Source organism: Acinonyx jubatus, chromosome C1 (genome assembly GCF_027475565.1).
Source record: "Acinonyx jubatus isolate Ajub_Pintada_27869175 chromosome C1, VMU_Ajub_asm_v1.0, whole genome shotgun sequence".
In the NCBI taxonomy this organism is placed as follows: domain Eukaryota; kingdom Metazoa; phylum Chordata; class Mammalia; order Carnivora; family Felidae; genus Acinonyx; species Acinonyx jubatus.
The window spans coordinates 21,219,701-21,245,731 of record NC_069381.1 but is presented as its reverse complement, the minus strand read 5'-3'; the positions used below and the strand labels follow the sequence as shown (position 1 = coordinate 21,245,731).

The window sequence follows — 26,031 nt, the reverse complement described above, 5'->3', positions numbered from 1 at the left end:
AAATTTATATTCCCCCCCACTCCAACAACAGACGAAATGACTATCCATAAAATTTTCAGAGTACATGTAAAACTTTTTCATCATTGCCAAGAGGAGGAATAAATGGTTTTAATCTGTGTTTTTATTATGAATGAGAATAAAGGTAATTTCATTACTTTAAGAACTATTTGAATTTCTTGTACTGTGTTTTTTTTTTTGTTTTGTTTTGTTTTTTGCAATTTTTCTTTTGGGTGGTTGGGTGCCTATTGATGTCTAAACATTTTTTATATGTAAAAGAAATTAGTTCTTTGTCTTTGATATATATATTGCATATATTTTTGCTAGTTTGTCTTTTTGTCCTTTATTATGTTTGTTGCCATGCAGACATTTTATTTTTGTTTTTTTAAAAATTTTATTTATTTGTCAGACAAATAAAATTACATTTTATTTTTATGTAATTGAACATGTCAAGTATTTTATGGCTCCTGAGCTTTGGGTCATCTTTATTTTATTTATGTATTTTAAAATGTTTATTTATTTTTCAAAGAGAGAGTGGGTGCAAGCAGGGGAGGGGCAGAGAGAGAGGGTGACAGAGGATCAGAAGCAGGCTCCATGCTGACAGCAGAGAGCCCAATGTGGGGATGGAACTTGTGATCCTGGAGCTCATGACCTGCGCTGATGTCAGACACTTAACTGACTGAGCCACTCAGGCGCCCCCTTTGGGCCATCTTTAGAAGGGCTTTTCATTTACTGCTGAGAATTTTTTTTCCCCAATTTTAAAAATTGAGATAATTGTAGATTTATTTGCAGTTATAAGAAATAATACAGAGTGGAACACCTGGGTGGCTAAGTGGGCTAAGTGTCAGACTTTGGCTCAGGTCATGATCTCTTGGTTTGTGAGTTTCAGCCTTGCGTTGAGCTCTGTGCTGGGATTTTCTTTCTCCCCCTCTCTCTGTCCCTTCCCCACTCTCTCTCTCTCTCAAAATAAATAAATAATTTTTTTAATTAAAAAAAAATAACATACAGAGATCTCTTGTATACTTTGCCTAGTTTTCTCCAGTGGTAACATTTTGCAAAACTGTTGTGCAATATGACAATCAGGATATTGACCCTGATATAATCCACCAGTCTCATTCAGATTTACCCAGTTTTACTTGTATTTGTTGACTTGTATTCATTTGTGGATGTATGTGGATTAAGTCCTATACAATTTAGTCACTTTCATAGATTCTTTTTTTTTTTTTTTTTAGTGTTTATTTATTTATTTTGAGAGAGAGAGTAAGCAGGGGAGGGGCAGAGAGACAGAAAATCCCAAGCAGGCTCCACACTGTTAGCAAAGAGCCAGCCCATTGTGGGGCTTGAACCCACGAACCACGAGATCATGACCTGAGACAAAAATCAAGAGTTGGTCATTGGTTGATCATTGGTCACCTCACTGACTGAGTCACCCAGGAGCCCCTAAAGGTTCTTTTATCTGTCATCACAGTCCAGACACTGAATGATTCCATCACAAAGGTCCCTCATATTGCCCTTTTGTAACCACATCTGCTTCCCTGCTACTCAGTGCCTAACAACCTCACGAATCTCTTTCCTGTTCCTAAAATTTTGTCATTTCAGGGGCGCCTGGGTGGCGCAGTCGGTTAAGCGTCCGACTTCAGCCAGGTCACGATCTTGCGCTCCGTGAGTTCGAGCCCCGCGCCAGGCTCTGGGGTGATGGCTCGGAGCCTGTTTCCAATTCTGTGTCTCCCTCTCTCTCTGCCCCTCCCCCGTTCATGCTCTGTCTCTCCCTGTCCCAAAAATAAATAAATGTTGAAAAAAAAAATAAAAAAAATAAAATTTTGTCATTTCAAAGATGTTATATAAATACATTTTTGTATTGTCTTTTGCTCAACATAATTCTCTGGAGGTTCATGTAAGTCGTGTGTATCAAGTTTTTTTCTTTTTATTGATAAGTAATTTTCCATGATCTGGATATACCAGTTTGTTTAACCATTCACTTCTTGAGAGACACCTGAGCTGATTGCAGTTTTTGACTATTACAAATAAGGCTACTATGAATATTCATGTAAAGGTTTTGGTGTGAACATAAGTTCTCATTTCTCTAGGATAAATGCCTAGGACTTCAATTGTTGGGTCGTGTAATAGTTGCATATTAAGAGTTTTTTTTTTTCTGAGCCAACTTTATTGAGGTATAATTTGTGTACAATAAAATGCACATTGTAAGTAGTTTGATGGGTTTTCAGAAATGTATGCAGCTGTGTAAGCATCATCCCCCTCAAGATATAGAGCATTTATATCTACCTCACAAACGTCCCCCATACCCCTGTTCAGTCTCTGCCCCATCTATTGCTAGAGTTTAGTTTTTAGATCATTAGAGATTAGAATTTCATATAAACGGAATCAGGGGTGCCTGGGTGGTGCAATCAGTTAAACGTTGGACTCTCTTGATTTTGGCTCAGATCATAATCTCATGGTTCATGGAATTGAGCCCCAAGTTGAGAGATTCTCTCTCCTCCCATTCTCTCTGCAGCCCCCCTCAAAATGAATAAACTTTAAAAATGAAATACAAATACGGGGTGCCTGGGTGGCTCAGTCGATTGAGCGTCCGACTTCGGCTCAGGTCATGATCTCACAGTTCGTGAGTGCTAGCTAGCCCTGTGTTGGGCTCTGTGCTGACAGCTCGGAGCCTGGAGCCTGCTTCAGATTCTGTGTCTCCCTCTCTGTCTGCTCCTCCCCCTCTCATGCTCTGTTTCTCTCTCCTTCAAAAATAAAAACATAAAAAAATTTTTTTAACGAAATACAAATTTAAAAATTAAATAAATGGAATCATAGAGTATTTCTTTTGAGACTGGATTTTTTTTTGCTTAAATATTTTTTGAGATTCATCCCTGTTGTTTTGTGTATTAATGGTTTGTTCTTTTTTCCCCTTTTTTCTTTTTAGAGTAGGCTCGACACCCAATGTAGGACTTGAACTCCGACCCTGAGATTAAGAGTCGCATGCTCTACCTGCTGAGCCAGCCAGGCACCCCCTCCCCCCTTTTTTTTTCTAATTTTTTTTTTACTTTATTTTTTTAAATGATTATTTATTTTGAGAGAGAGAGAGAGAAAGACACACACATACTCACACATACACATGTGCATGCACGAGAGCAGGAGAGGGGTACAGAGAGAGGGATTGAAAGAATCCCAAGCAGGCTTTGCAACGTCAACACAGACCCCATCTCAGGGCTTCATCTCATGAACCATGAGATCATGACCTGAGCTGAGATATAGAGTCAGATGCTCACCCGACTGAGCCACCCAGGCACCCCTAGTTTTTTAATAAACTATTTCTTAGAACAGTTTTAGGGGCACCTGGGTGGCTCAGTGGGGTAAGCATCCGACTTTGGCTCAGGTCATAATCTCGTGGTTCATGAGTTCGAGCCCGCGTCAGGCTCTGTGCTGACAGCTCAGAGCCTGGAACCTGCTTCGGATCCTGTGTCTCCTTTTTTCTCTGTGCTCCTCCCCCGCTTGTGCTCTGTCTCTCAAAAATGAATAAACGTTAAGAAAAAATTTAGAACAGTTAAGATTTACAGAAAAATTGGGAAGGTAATAGGGTTTCCATACACCCAGTTCCTCCATAGCAATATCTTACATTAGTATGGTGCATTTGTTAAAACTAATGAGCCAATATTAATACAGTATTATTAACTGAAGTCCATCATTTATTCAGATCTTAGTTTTTCCATTTGTCTTCATGTCTCTTTAGGCTTCTCTGTGACGGTACATCCTTAGATTTTTTAAGAAACTGCAAACTGTTTTAGAGTGGCTGTCCTGTTTACATTCCCACTTGCAATGTGCTAGTGATCCATTTTCTCTGCATCCTTGTCAGTATTTGGTGCTATCACTATTTTTTATTTTAGGCATACTTCTAGGTGTGTAGTTTCATCTTACTGCAGTTTTAATTTGCCTTTCTTTAATGACTAATGATGTTGAATACCTTTTCTTGTGCTTCATTTGCCATCTGTATGACTTTGGTGAAATATCTGGTCAGGTCTTCTGTGCATTTTGTAATTGAATTAGTTAAAAAAAAAAAAGACGTGTTGAGTTTTGAGAATTCTTTATACTTTATAGATACTAGTCTTTTGTTGGATATGTAGTTTGTAAATACTTTCTCCTCGTCTGTAGCTCGTCTTTTCATCCTTTCTACGTAGGCTTTCACATAGGAAACATTTTTAATTTGATGAAGGCCAATTTATCAATATTTCCTTTTATTGATTGCATTTAGTGTCAAGTCTAAGAACTCTTGTCTAGCTAGAGCCCAAAGATTTTCTCCTGTTTTTTCTAAAAGTATTATAGTTGTACATTTGATATTATTAAAGTATACGATCCATTTTGGGTTAGTTTTTTTTAATAAAGTGAGAGGGTTATATTTCTGAATATTTTTTAAATCTCCTATATTCTAGTATTTTATATTTAACATTTAAGATAATTCATTTTATATTTAAGATTTAAATATTTGATCCGTCTGCAATAAAAGAGTGTATGAAGGGAGGAATATATATATACCCCCCCTCATTCCAGATGGGTCAAATATTTAAATTTTAAACACGAAACCAGATGTTTTCCAGATGTACTCATATACCACCATGTATTCAATAATCTATCTTTTCCTTATTGATATATGCTATGAACATGAGAATATAGGTTTGTGTGGGAACACAAGTTTTTATTTTTCTGGGATAAATGCCTAAGAGTGCAATCCTTTATTTATTTGGGTGGGGGTTGGGTGATTTGGTTTCCTGTCCTTAATAGTGGTATAATTTGTATATACAATAAAATGCACAGATCTTAAATATTCAGTGTGATGACTTTGACATTGTGTAAATCCATGTAATCATCACCCATCCAAATATGGTGTTTTAAATCCAACCAAATAAAGGAATAGTCTAGGAAATTATGGGCAATGTCAGTCTGGTAATGAGTGGTTATCATCTGCTTTGTTTTGTTTTGTTTTGTTTTAATGGAAGAAATAGCTCACTTAACAGAATTATTGAAAATGCAGAAGTAATGTTTGCTTCTCAACAAAACAATACAGTAAATTGCAGTCTAGTTTCTTAGGGAGAAACTTTGATGTTTCTTATATTGTATGGATTCCCCTTATTTCATTAAAACAACTTATTTCATTAATAGTCATTGGAGCTATTCCTTAATGTTAATTCCAAACTTGACATATGATTATTCATATTTGGTGCTGTGTAGATTGTGTTCTTGTCTACAGGTCTTATTATAGAAATTCCCATTATGCAGAAATCTCTGTTACAAAAAAAGTCTTCTACTTATTTTGAGCAATACCCAGTACTCTTTGGGAAGTCCCTTGAAGGTTATGGGAATGTTATTTGAAGGGTATAATATGTTCAGTGTGGTGAACATACTGATAATCTTTAATAAGTCTCTTTCATAAAACTTGCTGTGGGTAAATAGTTTGTTTTTATAACATTATAGAACAACTATTAACCACATTCTCAGTCTTTCCCCCTCCTGATTCTTCTGTTGGTACCATTTGTGGGTAAGGGAGAAGGAGGCATGGACTGCATACGGTTAAAAAACAAACCAGTGATCTTGATGCTCTGCTGTCCCCCTCAGCTGACTCTTGGCCAAGTTTCTCTTGGTCATTTAACCAGTGCATAGTTAGTTGCTCTTCTTAAGGGTAAACCAGGAAAGGTGATTTCTCATGTTAGAAAGTTAGACGGTTTGTTGGGGAGGAACTCAGCAACTGGGGCAAGAGTTCACACGTATAGATGCTCATTTAGGTTGCTAAGCTTCACCACATTCTGATAACCACTGCCATGATTCCTGCAAGTTCAAGTTTCACGACTTGGCCAATGAAGTTTCCATATGCTGCTAGTTTATCCCTAACGCTAGAACATCCGTTTCATTAGAAGAGAATTTATATTACTATAATCTTCATTAATTTTAAAAGCTGCGTATGAAAGAGATGGAGATATTTCTCTTGGTAATGAGTAAGAATAAGGAGACAGGAATATGGATGCGTTTCTCCACATCCAGTTTGCTTGGATTCTGGCCCGTGAAGATGTGCCAGCCACGCAACTGAAATGGTTCTGTGGCAAGAGTGGTGCTTGATGCCAGTTGTTCATTTACAGGTAGCTTTTGAAAATGGCTGCCTCTCAGTTCACCGGGCTCACAGCTGTTGCTGATGTAATTAAAGATCTAGACACTCAGATAGCTGTAAGTAAGCTCGTTGAGGTCGCTGTTGACAGAATTTGGTAAATGTGCTTCTGATCTTGATGACACCAAAGCTGCTGTCCACAGAGTCTACCTCATGGCTTTAAAATTTAGGAGTCTTGGCTACTCCAGGCTAGGGACTCTGCATGTACTTAAAGATTGCTAACACTCAGAGAAAATTTGCTCTTGATGACAAAGAACAGCTTACTTTTAACAGTTGCTAAAAATCGTGTTGATTAGACATAGCCCTGACATAGATTTAAGCATGTTTTGAAGTGCCAAAATGAACTAATCTGTTTTCTGAAGTTTTGTGACTGGTTTTAAGTATGTGATTGTGCCATGATTTATTTGAATTTAACATTATTTGCTGTTGAAAAATAACACATTTAGTACTTAACCAAGTATTCTATTTTTACGAAGTCTTCAAAAATGTCTTACTCATTCTAGTTTATTTTTGCATAAGATTTCTCATTTCATTTCTTATTTAATTTTGTGGACTATTTCATTTAGATTTTAGAGAAAAGATAGTTTCTAAATATGAGGTGAGAGCAATGAACATTCCTCATTCCGTCCATTTTTAATGTGCAGGTATCACACGGTCACTATCCCAGAAATCCTAAAGACCCTTCAAGTCCAAGAGACTTTATATAAGTTTACTTTCAAAACTTACCCTTTATTAAAGTTGTTTCTGGAGTTAATTCTCTTGTTTTCCTTCTACAGTTGATTGGCCTTGGTCCTCACAGCTCCAAAAAGAAACAGGATCTTGATAAGCTCTATGAGCTGAAGTCCAAAGCTCGGCAGATTATGAACCAGTTTGGCCCCTCAGCCCTAATCAACCTTTCCAATTTCTCATCCATAAAACCGGAACCAGCCAGCACTCCTCCACAAGGCTCCATGGCCAATAGCACTACAGTGGTAAAGATACCAGGCACTCCTGGGACTGGAGGGCGTCTCAGCCCTGAAAATAATCAGGTATCGTTTCTTATTTTTGGTTCTTTATAGGTACCTCTTATCTGTTATTTGAACCAATAATGCTTTGGGAGATGTCTATCTCAGATGCTGCTTCTTCCTTTTAGCTGGAAAAGGTCTTTTCCCTCCTTTGGACTCCTTTATTTTTTTTATTTTCTAATTTTGTTGTTGTTGTTTATTGTTGAGAGAGAGAGAGAGTGTGTGTGAGCAGGGAAGGGGCAGAGAGAGAGAGAGGGAGACACAGAATGTGAAGCAGGCTCCAGGCTCTGAACTGTCAGCACAGAGCCCGACATGGGACTCAAACTCACAAGCTGTGAGATCATGACCTGAGCCGAAGTCGGACGCTTAACCCACTGAGCCACCCAGTCGCCCTATTTTTTTTAAATAGGTTTGTTGGGGGGCGCCTGGGTATCTCAGTGGGTTGAGCATCCAAATTTGGCTCAGGTCGTGATCTTGCCATTCATCAGAGCCCTGCGTCGGGATAGCTGCTGTCAGCACAGAGCCCACTTTGGGTCCTCTGTCTCCCTCTCTGTCTGCGCCTCCCTTGCTCACACTCTGTCTCTGAAAAATAAAATTTAAATTTAAAAGAAATTTAAAGAGTTTTACTATTTATTTATTTATTTATTTATTTATTTATTTATTTATTTATCTTTAGCTTATTTTGAGAGAGAGTGAGAGAGCAGAGGAGGGGCAGAGAGAGAGAGCAAGAATCCCAAACAGGCTTAGGCTTGAACTCACGAACCGTGAGATCATGACCTGAGCCAAAACCAAGAGTCAGACACTTAACCATCTGAGCCACCCAGACGCCCCTGTCCTTTGGACTTCTGAAGTTCTTTATGAAATTATCATGTACAATGTTTATCAGTGTTTATAGTGTTTATGTGTGTGATGTATATTTACATACATCCATATACACACACTAACACAACATGTTGCCTATGATAGGTTTTTCTATTTTTATGTATAAATATATATATGCTTTATAATTGGTAAATAAAATAGCTAAATAAAATAACTAATGCATTCATTATTCATTATTCCTGTAATTAAGTACCATTGCCTCCAGTCTTTTCTCCTTCTAGTTCATTCAGCTGCTGCCATTAATTTTCTTCAGTACTTCTAAAATCTGCCCCCTACTTTCTGGCCATGATTCTGATTCTGCTCTGCAGACCCACAAGAGATAAGAAATAAGTATTATCTCTTAACTTGAACCTTGTAGGCTGGAATAGGAGGGACAGACATTTCAAGAAAATAGGGGGAGGGACCAGTAAAGGTGAATGGGGAAGGTTGGGCAGATAGTTGGGAAGCCAGCTTGTGTTGAATGTGTAGTCTGTTGGAGAAGAGCAGGAGGTAAGACAGTTTAGGCTGGATTATGGCAGAATAAACTGAGCATATACTAGTCAGTTTCCTTTGGAACTTTTAGTCATTAGACAATCTTTGCAAATATTTAATAGAAGAGTAAGTAACATAATAAAAGTAGTATATCATAGGAGGATTAACTTGGTAGTAAGTGGATAAGAAAGGTAGGAAAGGGGGCAGACTGAGAGGAAGACCAGGTCTAAGACTTCTGTAGTAAATCAAGATGTGCAGTAAAGGCTTGATGTAGTGGTAATGTTAGAATGGAGAATGGATAGATCTGAGAAATCATGAACAAATATGTATTTTAAAAATTTGTTTCTTTTTTCTTTATTTCCAAGATTATACATGCTTATCACAGAAACTTTAGAAATACAAGAATAAATAGCCCATAATTTTACCATCACCCCAAAATAACTATGGTTAACATTTTTTTTTAATATGAAGTTTATTGTCATATTGGTTTCCATACAACACCCAGTGCTCATCCCAACAGGTGCCCTCCTAGATGCCCATCACCACTTTCCCCTCCCTCCCACTCCCCATCAACCCTCAGTTTATTCTCAGTTTATGGTTAGCATTTTAATGTATGTCTTTTGATTATTGTTTAATGGTATATATATGTAACATGACATTTCCTCTCTGAAAAAGGGATCACAGTTGTATGCACTTATACAAATATTATATGGAGATGAACACATGGTCCCTGCCCTCAGGGAGCTTTCAGCCTACTGAGTCTGAAACAGGCAAGTTTATGGGGTGCCTGGGTGGCTCAGTCGGTTGAGCAGCCGACTTTGGCTCAGGTCATGATCTTGGGGTCCATGAGTTTGAGCCCCGTGTTGGGCTCTGTGCTGACAGCTCAGAACCTGGGCCTGCTTTGGATTCTGTGTCTCCCTCTCTCTCTCTGCCCCTTCCCTGCTCACACTCTGTCTCTGTCAAAAATAAATAAACATTAAAAAGAAAGAAAGAAAGAAACAGGCAAGTTTACAACTACATACAATGATAGAAGGGTGCACAGAGTCTAGTAGAGGCCAAAGGAGGAAGTGGTTCCTTTTACCTGGGTGGGCTAGGAAAAGCAGAAAGAAGGCACCATAGACTGAGCAGATAGGAAGAAGGGTAGAAGAGCACGTCCAAAAGCAACAGAGGCACATACAAGTTGTGATGGTCAGAAAATTGCGAATTATTTAATGTAGAGGGAAGGTAAGGCATAGTGAGAAAGAGATGAAGCAGAAATAAACTGACAGATGTTGGCCTCTCGGCCACACTGCTCTTGTGGCCTTTCCCTGGGCTACTTCTGTCTTGAGAGTACAGTTTTGTAGAATACAAGTCTTGTAGGCCAGACTGCTGACTTTTGGAAAGTAGAAACTAAACCCAACACAGTGACAGCCTTTCTTCATTACAGGGTAATAAGGGGTTTTTCTCCCTTAATACTTACTGAAAAAATCTTCTCCCAATTAACTTTAGGTATTGACCAAGAAGAAATTACAAGACTTAGTCAGAGAAGTGGATCCTAATGAGCAATTGGATGAAGATGTGGAGGAGGTAAGGTGGGGTTGGGAACCCCAGAATCTGTGTTCCTGAGAGCTAATACAGAATATTGGCTCTTTAGAGGCAGACAAATCTGAAATTGAATGTTGGCTCTGCCACTTACCAGTTCTGTAGCTGTGGACAAGTCACGTACGCTTTTTGACTCAGTTTCCTCTTGTGTTGGCAGGGTATGGTATTATTTACCCACAGGGTTATTGTGAGGGTTCCCTGGAATAACTTGTACAAATCACTTAGGAGAATGCCTAGCACTTTCTACCTAGCAGCTGCTGCTGCTTTTGCTTGGTGAAAAAGGCTTCGTTTGTTGTTCACAGGCAATCACTTTCAACAGTTTCAGTTGTTTCTATAATATTCCTCCATATTTTTAAGTAATATACTGAAACAGATATTCTTTGATTTCTGTCTGTTGACAGAATTTTGTTAAACCTCTCACATCCATACATGCTTCCCTTTCCCTCATTTTTCCAATATAGTTTTGTCACAACTTTTAGATAACTCAGAAATCAGTATTTACATTATTCTGACCAAGTAAATATTGTTCACCACTGAACCAAGTCCTGTTTTGTACTACTTACAAAGTTGATAATTGACTCATTTTTATTTAGTTTTTTTTTGTGCCTTTTTTATTCGACTTCTGCTATCACCTCTGGTGTACACTTTATCAACATTGTTTTTCAAATGGAAAAATAATCTGCAGATTTTAGTCTCTCCCCCGCCCGCTTTCCTGACTTGGAGATTTCACTCCCAGAATCCTCCATCGTCTTCTGGTCTGATTAATTTTAGGTCACTTGAACAAACCTCTCCTGGGTCTTCCTTTTGCTCTTTTTTTTTTTTTTTCTCTTTGGATCTCTTGTTTCCTAGATCCTACATCCTCTTCTTACTTTATTCCCTCTTTTTGTTAGAGCACATTTTTATTACTGTCTAAGAAGGATAGATGAGAAGTAAATGTCTGAAAATATCTACATTCTAACTTCACACTTAATTTTTGGTTTGAAAGAGTTTAGAATTTGATTATGGAAATCATTTTTTTCCTTTCAGTTGTAAAGGCATTGCTCCATTGTCTTTGAAAATCTATTAAGAAATCTTATGCAGGGTGCTTCATGCAACTCTTGATCTCAGGGTCGTGAGTTCAAGCCCCATGTTCGGCATGGAGCCTACTTGAGAAAAAAAAAGAAAAACAGAAAGGTCTTATGCCATTCTGATCCCAATTTTGGTTTTTTAGAGTCTTTTTTCTTCCCCTCCCCTTTTTTTTTTTTTTTAATATTTTCTTTTTTAAGTAATCTCTATACCCAACCTGAGGCTTGTACTCAACCCTGAGATCAAGAGTTGCATGCTCTACCAACTGAGCCAGCCAGGTGCCCCTAGAGTGTTACTTTTTTTCTATTCTGAATTTTCATATGAGCTTTAGTGCTATCTTTTTTCATTTGTTGTGCTGGGTTCCTGGAACCTTCTTTTATTTTAGGGACTTGAGTGCCTCAATTCTGGGATGATTTTGTATATTTTGGGGTTTGGAGTTTTTTGTTATTTGTTTTGCCTTTGCTGAAGAGTATGTAATGACAAGGAAAGGAAATACAAATTATAAAAAAAAAAGTATAATTCCATTTTTATTTTTTTATTTTTATTTTATTTTACTTTATTTTTTAATTTTTAACGTTTATTTTTGAGACAGAGAGAGACAGAGCATGAATGGGGGAGGGTCAGAGAGAGAGGGAGACACAGAATATGAAACAGGCCCCAGGCTCTGAGCTGTCAGCACAGAGCCTGACGCGGGGCTCGAACTCACAGACTGTGAGATCATGACCCAAGCTGAGGTCGGACGCTCAACCGACTGAGCCACCCAGGCGCCCCATCCATTTTTATTTTTTTTAACCAGAGGGAAAAATACTTGCTCTCTTTGTGTGTGGGGAGGATGGGGGAGTGGTTGAGGGGGTAGCAGCTTTATTGAGATATAATTCATATACCATAAAATTCACTCATTTGAAATCTACAGTTCAGTGGTTGTTAGTCTCTTCACAGAATTCTACAACTCTCAACACTGTCATTTTTAGAACATTTTCATCACCCCTAAAAGAAACCCCTACCTATTAGCAGTCACTCCCATTTTTTTCCAACCCCCACAGCCCTTAAGCAACTAACTACTAATCTACTTTCTGTCTTTATAGATTTGCCTGTTTCTGGACATTTCAGATAAATGGAGTCATATAATATGTGGTGTCTGTGACTGGCTTATTTCACTTAGTGTAATGTTTTTAAAGTTCATTAAAGTTCTGTAGCAGATATGAGTACCTCTTTTCTTTTTAGGGCAGAATACTATTCTGTTGTATGGACATACCATTGTTTATCCATTCATCAGTTGATGGGTTGTATCCACTTTTTGGTTATTATGAATGTTGCATGAACATTCATGTGCAAATTTTGTTTTTTTTCCTTTTTTTTAAACTCGTGCATAAGTTTTATGTGGAAATATGTTTTCATTTTTCTTGATAATATACTTAGGAGTGAAGTTGCAGAGTCATGTGGTAATTGTTTTTCCAAAGTGCTACATACACCCTTTAACATTCATACCAGCAGTGTGTGAGACTTCCATTTTCTTATATTAGTTTTTTGATAATTTCTTCTCTGTTTTTGCTCTTTCATTCTGTAATGACAATTGGTTGGATATTGAATCTTCTGCATTGGTCCTCTTAGGGTTTTTTGTCTTTGATTTCCTATTTTTCATTTCTTTATAATTCTAAGTTCCACTTGCTAGGGAGATTTTTCTTAGTTTATCTTCTAAACTTTGTAAGTTGTATGGTTTTTTGCTATAAAAATTAGAATTCTCATGAGGTTTTCTTGTTGACTAGTCCTTTTTTTGTTTGTTTGTTTCTTAAAGATTTTATTTGGGGGCACCTGAGTGGCTCAGTTGGTTAAGCATCCAACTTCAGTTCAGGTCATGGTCTCGCGGTTCATGAGTTCAAGCCCCAAGTCGGGCTCTGTGCTGACATCTTGGAGCCCGGAGCCTGCTTTGGATTCTGTGTCTCCCTTTCTCTCCGTCCCTCCCCAACTTGTGCGTGCTCTCTCTCCCTCTCAAAAATAAAATTAAAAAAAAAAAAAAAAAAAAAGGAAAGATTTTATTTTGTAAGTAATCTCTACACCCAAGGTGGGGCTTGCAGAATCCTGACATCAAGAGTCATACTCTTCCACCAGCTGAGCCAGCCAGGCACTTCTAATTGGTCCTTTTTTTCCCCAAGCCACTCTGTTCTTATTTTATGGTTGTAATATCTTCTCTTACCTTTCTTTCCAAGGAATTCCATTTTTTGACATTTTCTTCTTTTCCCTGCATTGTCTTAGTGTCCCCTGGGCCCTTTTTTTCTCCTTGGTTTGCTTATTTTCTTTTTAGTATTGGAGATTTCCTTCACATGTTTGGTGTTCTTGACGATCTGTTCTTAAAGACTGAGCCACTAAAAAGCTGATGTGAAGCAGAATTTACTGATTGGCTTCATCTAGTAACGTACTGTTAATGTTTAGCAACAAATTTGGTGGAGGAAAAGGCCCTAATTTTTAGCGTTTCCTAATTTCTGTGGTGTAAATATTCCCAATATACCCTATTTTAAGCTATCAACATGTTGCTGAATGCAAGATTGTGAAGAAATGCATGTAATTAATTGACTTTTATAAGCTCCTCTCAGCTGGCTTTAGCAAACCACTGGCTTCACTCCAGAATAATTTGTCCACAAGTCAGCCTTCTTATTGGAGGATCTCTACATCTCAGCATCTGTAAGTCTATTCTCTGGAGTCATTTGGTATCTCCAGAAAAGAATCCTCCAGGCTCCTATCTGGAGGGTTTATCTCTAGCTTCTGACATCCTGAAAGCAAGGCAAGAGAAAGAGGCTGTATCTCTCCCCTGCCATCACTGTGTCTGATGTATTCTAATCCAGAGCCATGCCTATTCAGTGTTCTAGGGAATAAACCTGCTGAGTTCTGGTATGTGTGGGGAGGAGTCACTTGGCTGCTTTTGGAGTGTGGAGGGAATGGGGACTAGTCTGTATATAGACTTGTAATACTTTCTCAGATTTTAGTTCCGTGCCTCAGCCCAATCTTTTATGTAAATAGCACTTCCAGAAGCTGGATCTTTTGGGGGCTGCAAGGGGCAAATCAGTTTAATTCTCATTGGTGTCCCCTTTATGGGCACTTATGTTGTACATTCCATCTGCAGGTCAGATCCCACTTTTCCTCTGTTATCTCCTTGGCAAAAGTTTACTTTAAAAGTTTGTTGGAGGGGTGCCCGAGTGGCTCAGTTGATTAAGCATCTGACTTTGTCTCAGGTCATGATCTTGTGGTTTGTAAATTCAAGCCCCACATTGGGCTGTCTGCTGTTAGCACAGAGCCTGCTTCAGATCCTTTGTTCCCCTCCCTCTCTGCCCTCCCTCGCTCATGCACTCTCTCTCTCTCAAAAAATAAACAAATAAAAGTTTATTGGAATCTCGTGTCTATTAAATTTTTCTCTCCTGTTGTCTTTGTGGATTTATATGTCTTTTTTCCCTTTATTGTTATTTTACTGGATTTAGGGAAGGAGAGGAGGTCATTTTTGGATTTGATTTGCCATGTTTAATCAGAAATCTCTCTGTTAGGAGGTGCCTGGCTGGCTCATTTAGTAGAGTATGTGACTCTTGGTCTCAGGGTGGTGAGTTCAAAGCCCCATGTTGGGCGTAAAGCTTACTTTAAAAAAAAGAGAGAGAAAGGGGTGCTTAGGTGGCTCAGTTAGTCATCTCTTTTCTTCAGCTCAGGTCATGGTCTCATGGATTGTGAGTTCAAGCCCCATGTTGGGCCCTGTGCTGACAGTGTGGAGCCTGCTTGGGATTCTCTCTCTCCCTCTCTCTCTGCCCTTCCCTCACTCTCTGTGCATCTCTGTGGATGGTATCCATTTGGTTTCATAGAAAAGATAACAATGCAATAATAGTCTAACAGAATAAGGTATACCTGTCTATGATTGTAATTCATTTTATTTTTGGTCAGCAGAGGAGGCCAAGGTATTGACTGATGAAAACTCCAATTTTTAGCTTCAAATTCTGATTTTACTCTTCACATAGTCCAGGATAAATGATAATGAAGTGGAAAGAACCCAGGATTTGGACATGGAACCTGGAAGTTGAATCCTGCTTCTGGTGCTTAGCAGTTGCATGGCCATGAGTCAGCATCCTTCTGTATAGAAGGAGTATAGAATCCATGCCCCATTTTTTTCACAGGATTAATATAAGGACTAGGTGAGATAATGGAAATAAAAATGCTTTAGGAGACTGTGAGTGAGGAAGTATAAAGATTCACTTTTGTTTTCCCACCTAATTCAGAAGAAAATATGAGAGTGAGGGATTGGCCTGATTGATTCCTGCCAGGTAGGAAATACAGAAAGTAACATCCTCAGAAAGGTGTGAGTTGTGCTCAACCTGGTTAATGAGTTGATGTGTTTTTAGTGTTGTTCTCACTCCTCTTCCTCCTCACCTTAGCCCAAATGCTGATTCCATGGCTTCTAATAGAAAGCCTGACTAAATATGTGATTCAAGCAGACACAGTTGTCCCAGCAACAGGAGCCTACTCTGCCAGTGTCATGGTTACTCTCCCCCACTTTTGTCTTCCCCAGATGCTGCTGCAGATTGCTGATGATTTCATCGAGAGTGTGGTGACAGCAGCCTGCCAGCTTGCTCGGCATCGCAAGTCCAGCACCCTGGAGGTGAAAGATGTCCAGCTGCATCTAGGTATGTGGTCTTGTTTCTCCCTGAGGCATTCACACTGTTGCTCCTTTAGGACCACCAGAAAGATCTAGTCAGAGGAACCTTCATGTCAGAATTAGGCTATTAGGCTCTGGGATGTATGTATTCATTCCATAGCAGATTTACATAGAGAAGGGAAACCCATCCATGGTAAGGAGAATGAGCCAAGGCATTGGGTTTGCCACTTTCTGTCTGTATCACCTTGTCCTTCCTACCAACTTTCTCTTAGAGCCTGTTTCCTCATTTGTAAAGTGGAGATCATAATATCATCCCTGTAGAGTGATCATGAGAATTACGGGTTATGTTTGTCAAGTGACTGGCACAGGACCTGGCACAAAGTAGAGTTTTATAAATGTAGCAGTTATGTCTCCACCATTTAAATAATGGTGTTTCTCTTCCAGTTTTTAGCCTATTTATGAATTGCCCCCCTCCCCCAAATTGTAATCATAATATACATATAATTTTGTGTTCTGTTTTTCTACACTAAATTCAAGCTTGGGTTTTTCTGAGATAACATTGATAACCATAATTACTTGGGAAATAAACAAGCCCCACTCTGCATTGGTTACAATGCAGTTCAGAAGAAAGTGAACAGTCTTGTGAGTACAGAGATAGTCAAGCCAACTGAATGAGGCAGATTGAGGGGTTCGGTATAGATCAGCCCATGACTGATTACTGAAAAAGGCTTCCTTCCCAGTGTCAGGAAGGTATAGCTTAGGGAGACACTGGTAGTCTTGGTGGAGTAAATAACACACTTCTGGTTAACGTTGCTGGTATTAGTAATAGAGGACAGATATTCCAGTTATGTGTTATTGGGTAACAAACTGGTCCAAGACAGTGGCTTAAAACAATAACGATGGTTTATTTTGTTCATAAGTCAGGGGGTGACTGGGCTTAGCCAGGCAGTTTTGCTAAGGGGTTTCTCACGTAATTAAAGTCAGGTGGTGGCCAGGGCTGAGACTGTTTTGAAGGAAGATGTATTAGTCTCCCAGGGCTGTCGTAACAAAATGCCATAAATTAGGTAGCTTAAAAAAACAAAATTTATTCTCTCACAGTTCTGGCGGCCAGAAATCTAAAATCAAGGTATCAGCAGGGCCATGATCTCTCCAGTGTTACTGTGGAAGAATCTTTCCATGCCTTTTCCTAGCTTCTGGTGGTGGCTAGGAATCCTTGCCTGCATATAGCTGCATCACTCCGTCTATGCCTCTGAGTGACCTTCTCTCCTGTGTGTGTCTCTTGGTCTGCCTCTTCTGCTCTTCAGGATGCTAGTTATACTGGATTAAGGGCCCACCCTACTCCTGTATGACCTTATCTTAATTAGTTACATCTGCAGTGACCCTATTACCAATATATTCTGAGGTGCTGGGGGTTAGGACTTAAACATGTCTTTCTCTTTTTGAGGGACACAATTCAACCCATAACAGGGTTTCATCATGTCCAAGTCTGATACCTGGGCTAGATGCTCTCAAAAAGCTGGGACTCCACAGGTCTTCCTTTGTCTGCAGTCTCCCTACATGATCTCATCCCGTGCAGTCCCGGAATGGCTAGACTTCTTTTTTTTTTTTTTTAATTGTTTTTTAATGTTTATTTATTCTTGAGAAAGAGAGAGAGAGAGAGAGAGACAGAGTGCAAGTGAGGGAGGGGCAGAGAGAGAGGGAGACACAGAATCCACAGCAGAATCTAGGCTCTGAGCTGTCAGCACAGGACCTGATGTGGGGCTTGAACTCCTAAACCGTGAGATCATGACCTGAGCTGAAATCGGACGCTTAATTGACTGAGCCATCCAAGCGCCCCTGGCTGGACTTCTTACATGGTGGCTATAGGCTCCCAGGATGAGTATCCTATAACCACCTGGCAGAAAGTGCACGGCTTTCACTGACCCAGTGTCTGAAGTCCCTCAGTGTCACTCCACTGAATTCTGTTCTTTGAGGCAATCTCCACTCCTTAACAGGAGGCATGTAAAGGAATTTGCAGACATGTTTTAAAACCACCATAATGCAAATGGATAGAAAGTAGAATGGTGATGATGAGGGGCCGTGGGAGGGGGGAGATGGGCACTGCTTTAATGTGTACAGAGCATTAGTTTGACATGATGAAAACGTTTTGGAAATGAGTAGTGATAATGGTTGTACAACAAGGTGAATGAGCTTAATGCCGCAGAACTGTATGCCTAAAAATGGTTATGGGGCGCCTGGGTGGCTCAGTCGGTTGGGCGACCAACTTCGGCTCAGGTCATGATCTCGCGGTCCGTGAGTTTGAGCCCGCATCGGGCTCTGTGCTGACAGCTCAGAGCCTGAAGCCTGTTTCAGATTCTGTGTCTCCCTCTCTCTCTGACCTTCCCCCATTCATGCTCTGTTGTTCTCTGTCTCTAAAATGAATAAACATTAAAAAAAATAAAATAAAATAAAAATGGTTAAAATGGTAATTTTTATGTATATTTTGCCACAACCCTCCCCACACAACAGATTATATTTGACAGTTTAGCATTCCTATTTTTAAATTTTTTTAAGTTTATTTATTTATTTATTTGAGAGAGCATGTATAAGTGGGGGAGGGGGCAGAGAGCAGAGGGAGCAGAGAGAGAGAGAGGAAGAGAGAGAATCCCAAGCAGCCTCCATGCTGTCAGTGCAGAGCTGATACTGGGCTCACTCAGTCTCACAAACTATGAGATCTTGACCTGAGCCGAAATCAAGAGTCAGATGCTTAACTGACTGAGCCACCAAAGCACCCCAAAATATTTTGTATTTTAATTATTAGAAATAACATTGGAATGTTAGTTTATTCATTATGGGTGAGAAGTAATTGTCACAAAGATAGGAATACTCACAAGTCTGCATTGCCAGAACAGCTTCTGTAGCAGGCCTAGATGGAGACCGATGCATAATCAGATCGCTTGGGGGGCATGGGATCGGAGCAAGGGGAATTGAGGAACCTGGTATTGAATGGCACCTGACCACCCAGGTCTGCTGCACACCACCCCCAACAAAGTTAGACTTGCAGATGGGGATGTAAAATCTGGACATCTCCTCTCTTCTGACCGACTGGAATGGGTGCTGCCAGGTTTGCTTCTCACCTGATTTTCTGTACTTGCGTAGTTAAATAACCTCCCTTTCTGACAGACAGAGTCTTTAGAAATGTGGAAGTTTAGGAGCACCTGGGTGGCTTAGTTGGTTAAATGTCCATCTCTTGATTTCGGCTAAGGTTATGATCTCACGGTTCGTGGGTTTGAGCCCTGCATGGGGCTCTGTGCTGACAACTTGGAGCCTGCTTGGGATTATCTCTCTCTCACTCCCTCCCTCTCCTTTTGCCTCTCTCCCTGCTCATGCTCTCTTTCTCAAAATAAATAAACTTAAAAAAAAAAAAAAGTAATGTGGGAGTTCAATGAGATAATGTGCATGGAATGCTTTGTACAGTGCTGCTTTATTTTTATATTTTTAAATGTTTTTTAATTTATTTTAGAGAGAGAGAGACAGAATGCAAGCAGGGGAGGTGCAGAGAGAGAGGGAGACACAGAATCCAAAGCAGGCTCCAGGCTCCGAGCTGTTAGTGCAGAGCCTGACTCAGGGCTCGAACTCATGAACTGTGAGATCATGACCTGACCCAAAGTTAGACACCTAACCAACTGAGCCACCCAGGTGCCCCTACAGTGCTGCTTTATACCACACATTTTACTATACCTTTTAGTCACTAAATGATTGTTGTTGCTGTTACATTAATGTAATACAAAATATAAATATACGCATATTTAAAATTTTTTAAATTTTCATTTATTTCTGAGAGAGAGAGAGCAAGCCGGGGAGGGACAGAGAGAAACAGAGGATCCAAAGCAGACTCTGCACTGAGACTGGAGAGCCGATGTGGGGTTCAAACTCACAAGCTGTGATCATCACCTGAATCGAAGTCAGACACCCAACTGAGTCACCCAGGCGCCCCTAAATATATACATATTTACATATATTGCTACACATACTTAACATGTGTGTATTCTTGCCTGGTAGCTACTATCTTTTTTTTTTTTTAGATTTTTTTTTTTTAAGTAATCTCTACAGTGTGGAGCTCAGGCGAGCCAGCCAGCCTGGCTGTTCTCTTTCTTTAAAGACACTTTACATATCCATATCCTGACCCACTTTTATTGATTGTAAAGTTTAATTCCCAGAGAATAATCTTTTTTAAAGGCTCATTTTTTTTTTAAGTTTATTATTTTTGAGAGAGAGACATAACGTGAGTGGAAGAGGGACTGAGAGAGAGGGAGACCCAGAAGTTGGCTCCAGGCTCCAAGCTGTCAGCACAGAGCCCAATGTGGGGCTTGAACTCGGGAACTTCGAGATCATGATCTAAGCTGAAGTCGGACACTTAACCAACTGAGCCACCCAGGCACCCCGGGAATAATCTTAGTTACACTTTCTTTTTTTTTTTTTTTTTAACGTTTATTTATTTTTGAGACAGAGAGAGACAGCATGAACAGGGGAGGGGCAGAGAGAGAGGGAGACACAGAATCTGAAACGGGCTCCAGGCTCTGAGCTGTCAGCACAGAGCCCGATGCGGGGCTCGAACTCACGGACTGTGAGATCATGACCTGAGCCGAAGTCGGACGCTTAACTGACTGAGCCACCCAGGCGCCCCATTAGTTCCACTTTCAAGGACTGATAACAAATATTATTTGCAGAAGGCTTCAGATATTTTTATTTTCAAATAAATATTGGAAGAGAGCTGTATATAAAATTATTCTAGAACCAAACATAAATCATTTATTCACCCAATAGTTACTGTACAGTAGACACAAAGTATAATTATAAAATCACTAATACTCAATTTGATTTAAGTAAGTGGCTGCCTGGGGCAAAACAGATTTGCAAAACAAATGTTTTCAGTGCTTTAGGGCATATGATAAAGTATCTTACTCCTTTTAAATAGGCTTATTCCCTAAATAATCTTGTGTAGGTATAATTTTTTTATATTGGGTATACTTAAAGTGCCCCGCACTTTTATTCATGGGTTTGGGCGTCCGTGTAGCTATGCCAATTACTGACATACTCTAATAAACAAAATCTCTTTGCCCTCTTGGAACCTTTAGGGACACTCTTACAGGGATGACCATATCCAGTGGCACCAGAACACAGGGCTGTGCTATGGACATACCTATGTCTATATCCATATCTCTGTGCATTTTTCCCAGGCTCTGGGATTGCATTATGTCATTGAATGCTTTCAACCACCCTATGACATGGTTATTACTGTTGTTACTACCATGTAAAAGACGAAGAAACTGAGACCCAGCGTCATACAGCTCTACAGTGAAGCAGCAGAACTGGGACTTGGCTCTTAACTCCAGAATGCTCAAAATGCCTTTCTCCTCCTTCTCTTCCTTTGGGTTTGAGAGGAGTGACTTTGAACATAGGAATAAGACAACTGAAGGTGCCTGGCTGGCTCAATGGGGAGAGCATGTGACTCTTGATCTCAGGATCGTGAGTTTAAGCCCCATGTTAAGTGTGGAGCCTACTTTAAAAAAAAAAAAAGACAACTGAAGAAACAAATGACTTTTCTGTTCTCTTGAGCTGCATGGAAACCTTAGGGCTCATAACTCACAGCCTGGACTCATTTCCCTCTTTTGTCTTTGCATGTAGGTCAAATGGTGTCATTTCAAACCTTGGAGGCACCACATGTGATTCCCCCATTTGTATTCCATAGAATCCCTCTGCAGGGTTACTGCTAATTAATATAGCTGATTGCTCAGATTAGTGCTCCCTGACCCTTGTCCAAGGGTCCCCCTGCACTTTGATGCTGCCTTCCCTGTCCCCTTATCTTTGTGCTGGCCTCTTCCTTGCAGAACGCCAGTGGAACATGTGGATCCCTGGATTTGGCTCTGAAGAAATCCGACCCTACAAAAAGGCTTGCACCACAGAGGCTCACAAACAGGTGAGGAGCTGTCAGAAACCCAGGGGAGTCACAGCTGATCCTTGAGCTGTGTCTCCAAGGGAGCAAGACAGCACACACAGCTACTATCACTGCAGTTGTCACTTCCCTCACACAGTAAGCTCCACTCCCTGGAGCAGAGATCAGAGAGGGCAAGAAGCACAGGGCTCCATGGGAGAACAGTGAGATACATCTGTGGTACTTTGCTGTTCCCACATGTGGCCTCAGTTTTTTCTCTCAGTCCTGATGGGCGCCACTTAAAGCTGTTGATTGTAGATTCTTCTAATAGGGACAGAACTCGCCCCTCCATGTCTCCCTAATGAAATCCTCCTGCACTGTTGCTGTCAGAACATCATATGTGGCCCTCTGGGTAGAGGGCAGTGTAAAGAAAGGAGAGATAAGCCATACTTGTGAAGGAGGGTCGTGCCCAGACTGCCGTACTAGGCATTCTGGCCTCTGTCCCAGCTTCACCTTTGTTCTCTGCCCCTCTGACTGCAGAACTGAGGGGTCAGTATGAGAACTAACTCCACTTCTGCTGTGAACAAGTTGTCTCTGTCATTGGTCAATCTGATAGCAGTGATGGCTTCCTCTTGACAACATCTTAATTTAGCTGGTGCTCTGATTTCAAAAGTGAGTTCTTTCCAAGCTTAATGGGCATAGTTGGGTGGTTGTAGCTGACTGTCCCTTGCTTCCTGGGATCTCCGGAGTGTGTGTGTTTACAAAGTTCACAGAGGAAGCCCTACACGGAAGCCACTGATAGCCTGAATCAAAAGATCACAGTATTCCTCAGAAGGCAGTCCTTCAGACAAGGGATGGTCATTTTGGCTCTGTTCCCAAATTATCCACTTTTCAGCCCTATCTCCCTTCCCGTCCCCCTCTCTCAGCAAGTATCATAATATTAGGACAATCTCTTGGTCAAAGAGTAAGCAAAGCCAATCAGCAATTTGGCCAGTGGCTGGAAATAGTAAAATTTGAAACCTGTGACCTGAATGTTTCCCTGATGGGTTGTGGTGGAAATTGTTAGTGTCAGTTTCCTTCACTATAGGTCATCAAGAGTGAAATATCAGCTCCCTTTATGTGTGGCAACAGTCTTGAAACAGTCCCCTTCCCTATTTTCTTCATCCTCAGAGAGATTGGACTCTAGAATCCTCAGAGATTAGGAGTCTAGAAAACATATGCTTTGATGACCTATCCCCTAAGTCCCCAAAAGGCAAGAGCTGTCACCTTCTGTTTTTAACTTTCTTGCCATCCTGCTAACCTACAGTAGTTTGGGTCTTTTGGTCAACAGAATGGACCTACTGGCCTGTCCAAACATCTCTTGGGGTCCTGAAGACTGCTCTTAGGCTCAAAGGAGCCTGCTGAGCTGCGCTGTGCATGTAGGTTCCCAAGGGCTCCAGCTTGTGGTATAGACCATGCCACACATGGGTGACTAGGACAGTTCCTGACTCTAACCTGTGTTATTGGTTATTTCACTCTCCTTTCAGAGAATGGCATTGATCCGGAAAACAACCAAGAAATAACACATGGAAAGGTCAGGGAATGGACAACAATGTATTTGGAGATACTTGAGCTGAGACCTCAGCCATCTCATCCTTGGATTTTTTTTTTTAATGCTTTACAGAGAAGCATATATTTTTTATTAACAGTACAGCAATATCTATAATGACTGAGAGGATCTGCCAAAAGAATAAAGCCTCCTATCCCAACTTCCAGTCCCTTTTCCCTGCCGTCTCAGAGAGGAACAATGTATCTTCCAGAGAAGATTTTATTTGTGGTTTATTATATAAGTGATTGAATATGGAACAAAGCATTACGGTCTTGTTTGGTGAGACAGTATTAGCAGGATTTGTAGAGGTTTTTGTTTCCTTTTCCCTTCCCCTTTTCCCTGTACTTTGTAATGTCAGTGTTTATATGAATATGACTTTCATTTGCTTTTCCAGAATAAAGAAGTTATTAATCGAAGAACACAGGGTATACATGGCTTATAGCCTTTGAAAGGCCAGAGAGAGTTCAGAGGACAAGCAAGGCTGGATGTAGCTCTCTGTCAGCAGGTGGCAGCACCACTATTCATTCTGTGAGGAGAAAAAAAACCCAGAAATTTTTCTATTATTTTACTCCAAGGAAGGCCATACCGTCAGTAGGAGTTTGAGTCCAGTTTCTCTGCCATAAGAACGGGACAGGGTGACTCTCATGAGCCCCAATCTCAAGAGTTTTGGCAAAGTCTTTTTTGACCTGCTCTTCTAGAACTCCTGATGTTCATCCTTGGCCCCAAGAAAGGATGGCAGTAGCTTGGGGAAAGGCCCATCTGTGCAGGTGCCTGTCTGTTCTTAGTTGTTGATGTCCCTGATCCCTGTATTTTCAACATCATGCAGAGGAAACCAGGCACCTTAAGAACTCAGAGTCATGACCTTCAGTGGTACCTAGCATCACCCTGTCCTGAGCCCAGTGTAGCCCTTGTGGATTGTGAGGGTTCCTTGGGCCTCAGGGGGCGTGGGTGTTCCATCCAGAGATCACCAGCATGGGTATACCCATCTTGTCCTGCTTTTCTCCTCTGCCTTGAATCTTGGTCTGAGATGGGACCCTGCTTTTCATTCCCTCCCACTTGGAATTTGGCCCCATAACCCCTCTCTTAAGTGAGCAGCCCAAAGGCTGTGCTGATGTTCCTGTTGCCCTTGGCCAAGGTCTCAACATGGCGAGCACCCAAAGAAGCAGCCAGATTCTCTTCCTCCAACGTCACCTGTTGCTTGGGCACCAGGTCACTTCTGCGGCCTGCCACCAGGAAGAGGATGTTGAAGAGTTTCACTTTTTCCAGAACCTCCTGATACCACTGGGTGACATTCTCAAAGGATGTTCTGTTGGCGATATCAGACAGCAAAAGGCCTCTCGCTGAGTTCCGATAGTAGGAGCAAGTCACTGACCTTGACAACCAAGAAGGAACCCAGAATTAGTTTTGAAACCTTCATTAAGGACAGAAAGGGACAAAAGAATTGGGCAGTTTAATGGAAAGAGCTGGGGTAGAGTCAAAAGATCTCAATTCTTGATCAGCTGTGTGACAGGTAAGTGGCTTCATCCATCTTGAGCCTTGTCCTATCTGTATGTGGAGGGGCTTATTCATTCAGCAAGTATTTATAAGCTGGACCTGGGCCTGTGTTGGTGAATAAAAACATGGAGCGGTCCTGCCATAGAGTGGGTATAAAACTGCCTCTGTGCCTAGGGCTGCAAAGGAGAGGTTCACAGGACTGGGGGCAGCGGTCTGACCAACTGAGTTGAGTGACTCAGGTGAAGGCGTGGAGATCTCTTTGAGGGAGAGAGAACTGCATGGAAGCCAGCCCCGAGGCAGTGTAGTGAGGTGAGTCAGGCCAGGTCATGCAGTGCCTCAGGCCCCAGCAAGAGTGCACTTTACCCAAAAGGTAACAGGGGCCACTAGGGGATTTTCATCAGGTTTGCAGTTGTTTTTGTTTTAACAGAATGCCAAGATTTTATTTATTTTTTCTCTTTTTCTTAAATATAATTTATTGTCAGGTTTGCAGTTTTAAAACATCACCCTGGCCAGGCAGTGGAGTACAAATAGCCAGGAGGGGGGAAGGGAGAGGGCAGGTGTGGAAGCAGAGAGATTCATTAGAAGGCTGTTGCCTGGATGGAGGTGGTGGTAGTGAAGCGGAGAGCAGGGGGGATTCTGAAAGATGGTGACACGGCGCACTCACAGGCTTTGACGACTGTGTGTAGGAGTACAGGACAGGGCACCACCAAGTGATCTATGAGGCATCTTCTGACTTGGTGTGGCCATCCTTAGTGCAGCTCACCCGCACCCTGGGTTCGAGGCCCTCTTCCTCATTGACTGAGAACCATATCCAGATTCCCAGAGCCTAGCCCAGTGCTGAGGAGCTCAGGGACAACAGGGCTGATGGACTCCAGCATCCTTGTAGAGGATCCTTGTAGGGTGCTTACAGGTGCCTCATGCTATGCTAAGTGCCTTCCATAGATAAGTGCATTGTGTTTTCCCAGCAAGTCTGAAGAAGGAAGAATGTGCTTGGCCTGTGTCACACAGTGTAATTGTAGTATCTTATCTAATCCCATGTTCCCAGGAGGAAACTGAGAGTTAAAAGTTTAACTTACTCAAAATCACACAGCTTGTGTTGGTGCCGAGGCTTCAGCCAAGTCCATCTGACTTCCGGAGCCTGCCTCTGCCCTGTCTCCCTAAGTCTTATGGAGACAAGATGGGGGTGACTAAGAACAGCATATGCAAAGGCCCAGAGGTGTAAAGAGGTCAGTGCATCATGTGGCTCAAGCACAAGGT

At 41.0% G+C, this 26,031-nt stretch overlaps 1 protein-coding gene across 2 annotated transcripts in view; it reads left to right on the top strand.

Moving 5' to 3' along the window:
- TAF12 (TATA-box binding protein associated factor 12) overlaps positions 1–23,544 on the top strand; it is a 31,655-nt gene extending 8,111 nt beyond the window's left edge. The window contains exons 2-7 of one of the 2 annotated variants that reach the window (XM_015066984.3): positions 6,123–6,207; positions 6,925–7,176; positions 9,994–10,071; positions 15,692–15,806; positions 21,649–21,737; positions 23,219–23,544. In XM_015066984.3, the coding sequence (XP_014922470.1) occupies positions 6,136–6,207; positions 6,925–7,176; positions 9,994–10,071; positions 15,692–15,806; positions 21,649–21,737; positions 23,219–23,254 (642 nt within the window). In that variant the 5' untranslated portion in view covers positions 6,123–6,135 and the 3' untranslated portion in view covers positions 23,255–23,544. The remainder of the gene's footprint in view (positions 1–6,122; positions 6,208–6,924; positions 7,177–9,993; positions 10,072–15,691; positions 15,807–21,648; positions 21,738–23,218) is intronic. The other variant, XM_015066985.3, reaches the window with a different exon arrangement.
- Positions 23,545–26,031: the final 2,487 nt, after the last annotated feature.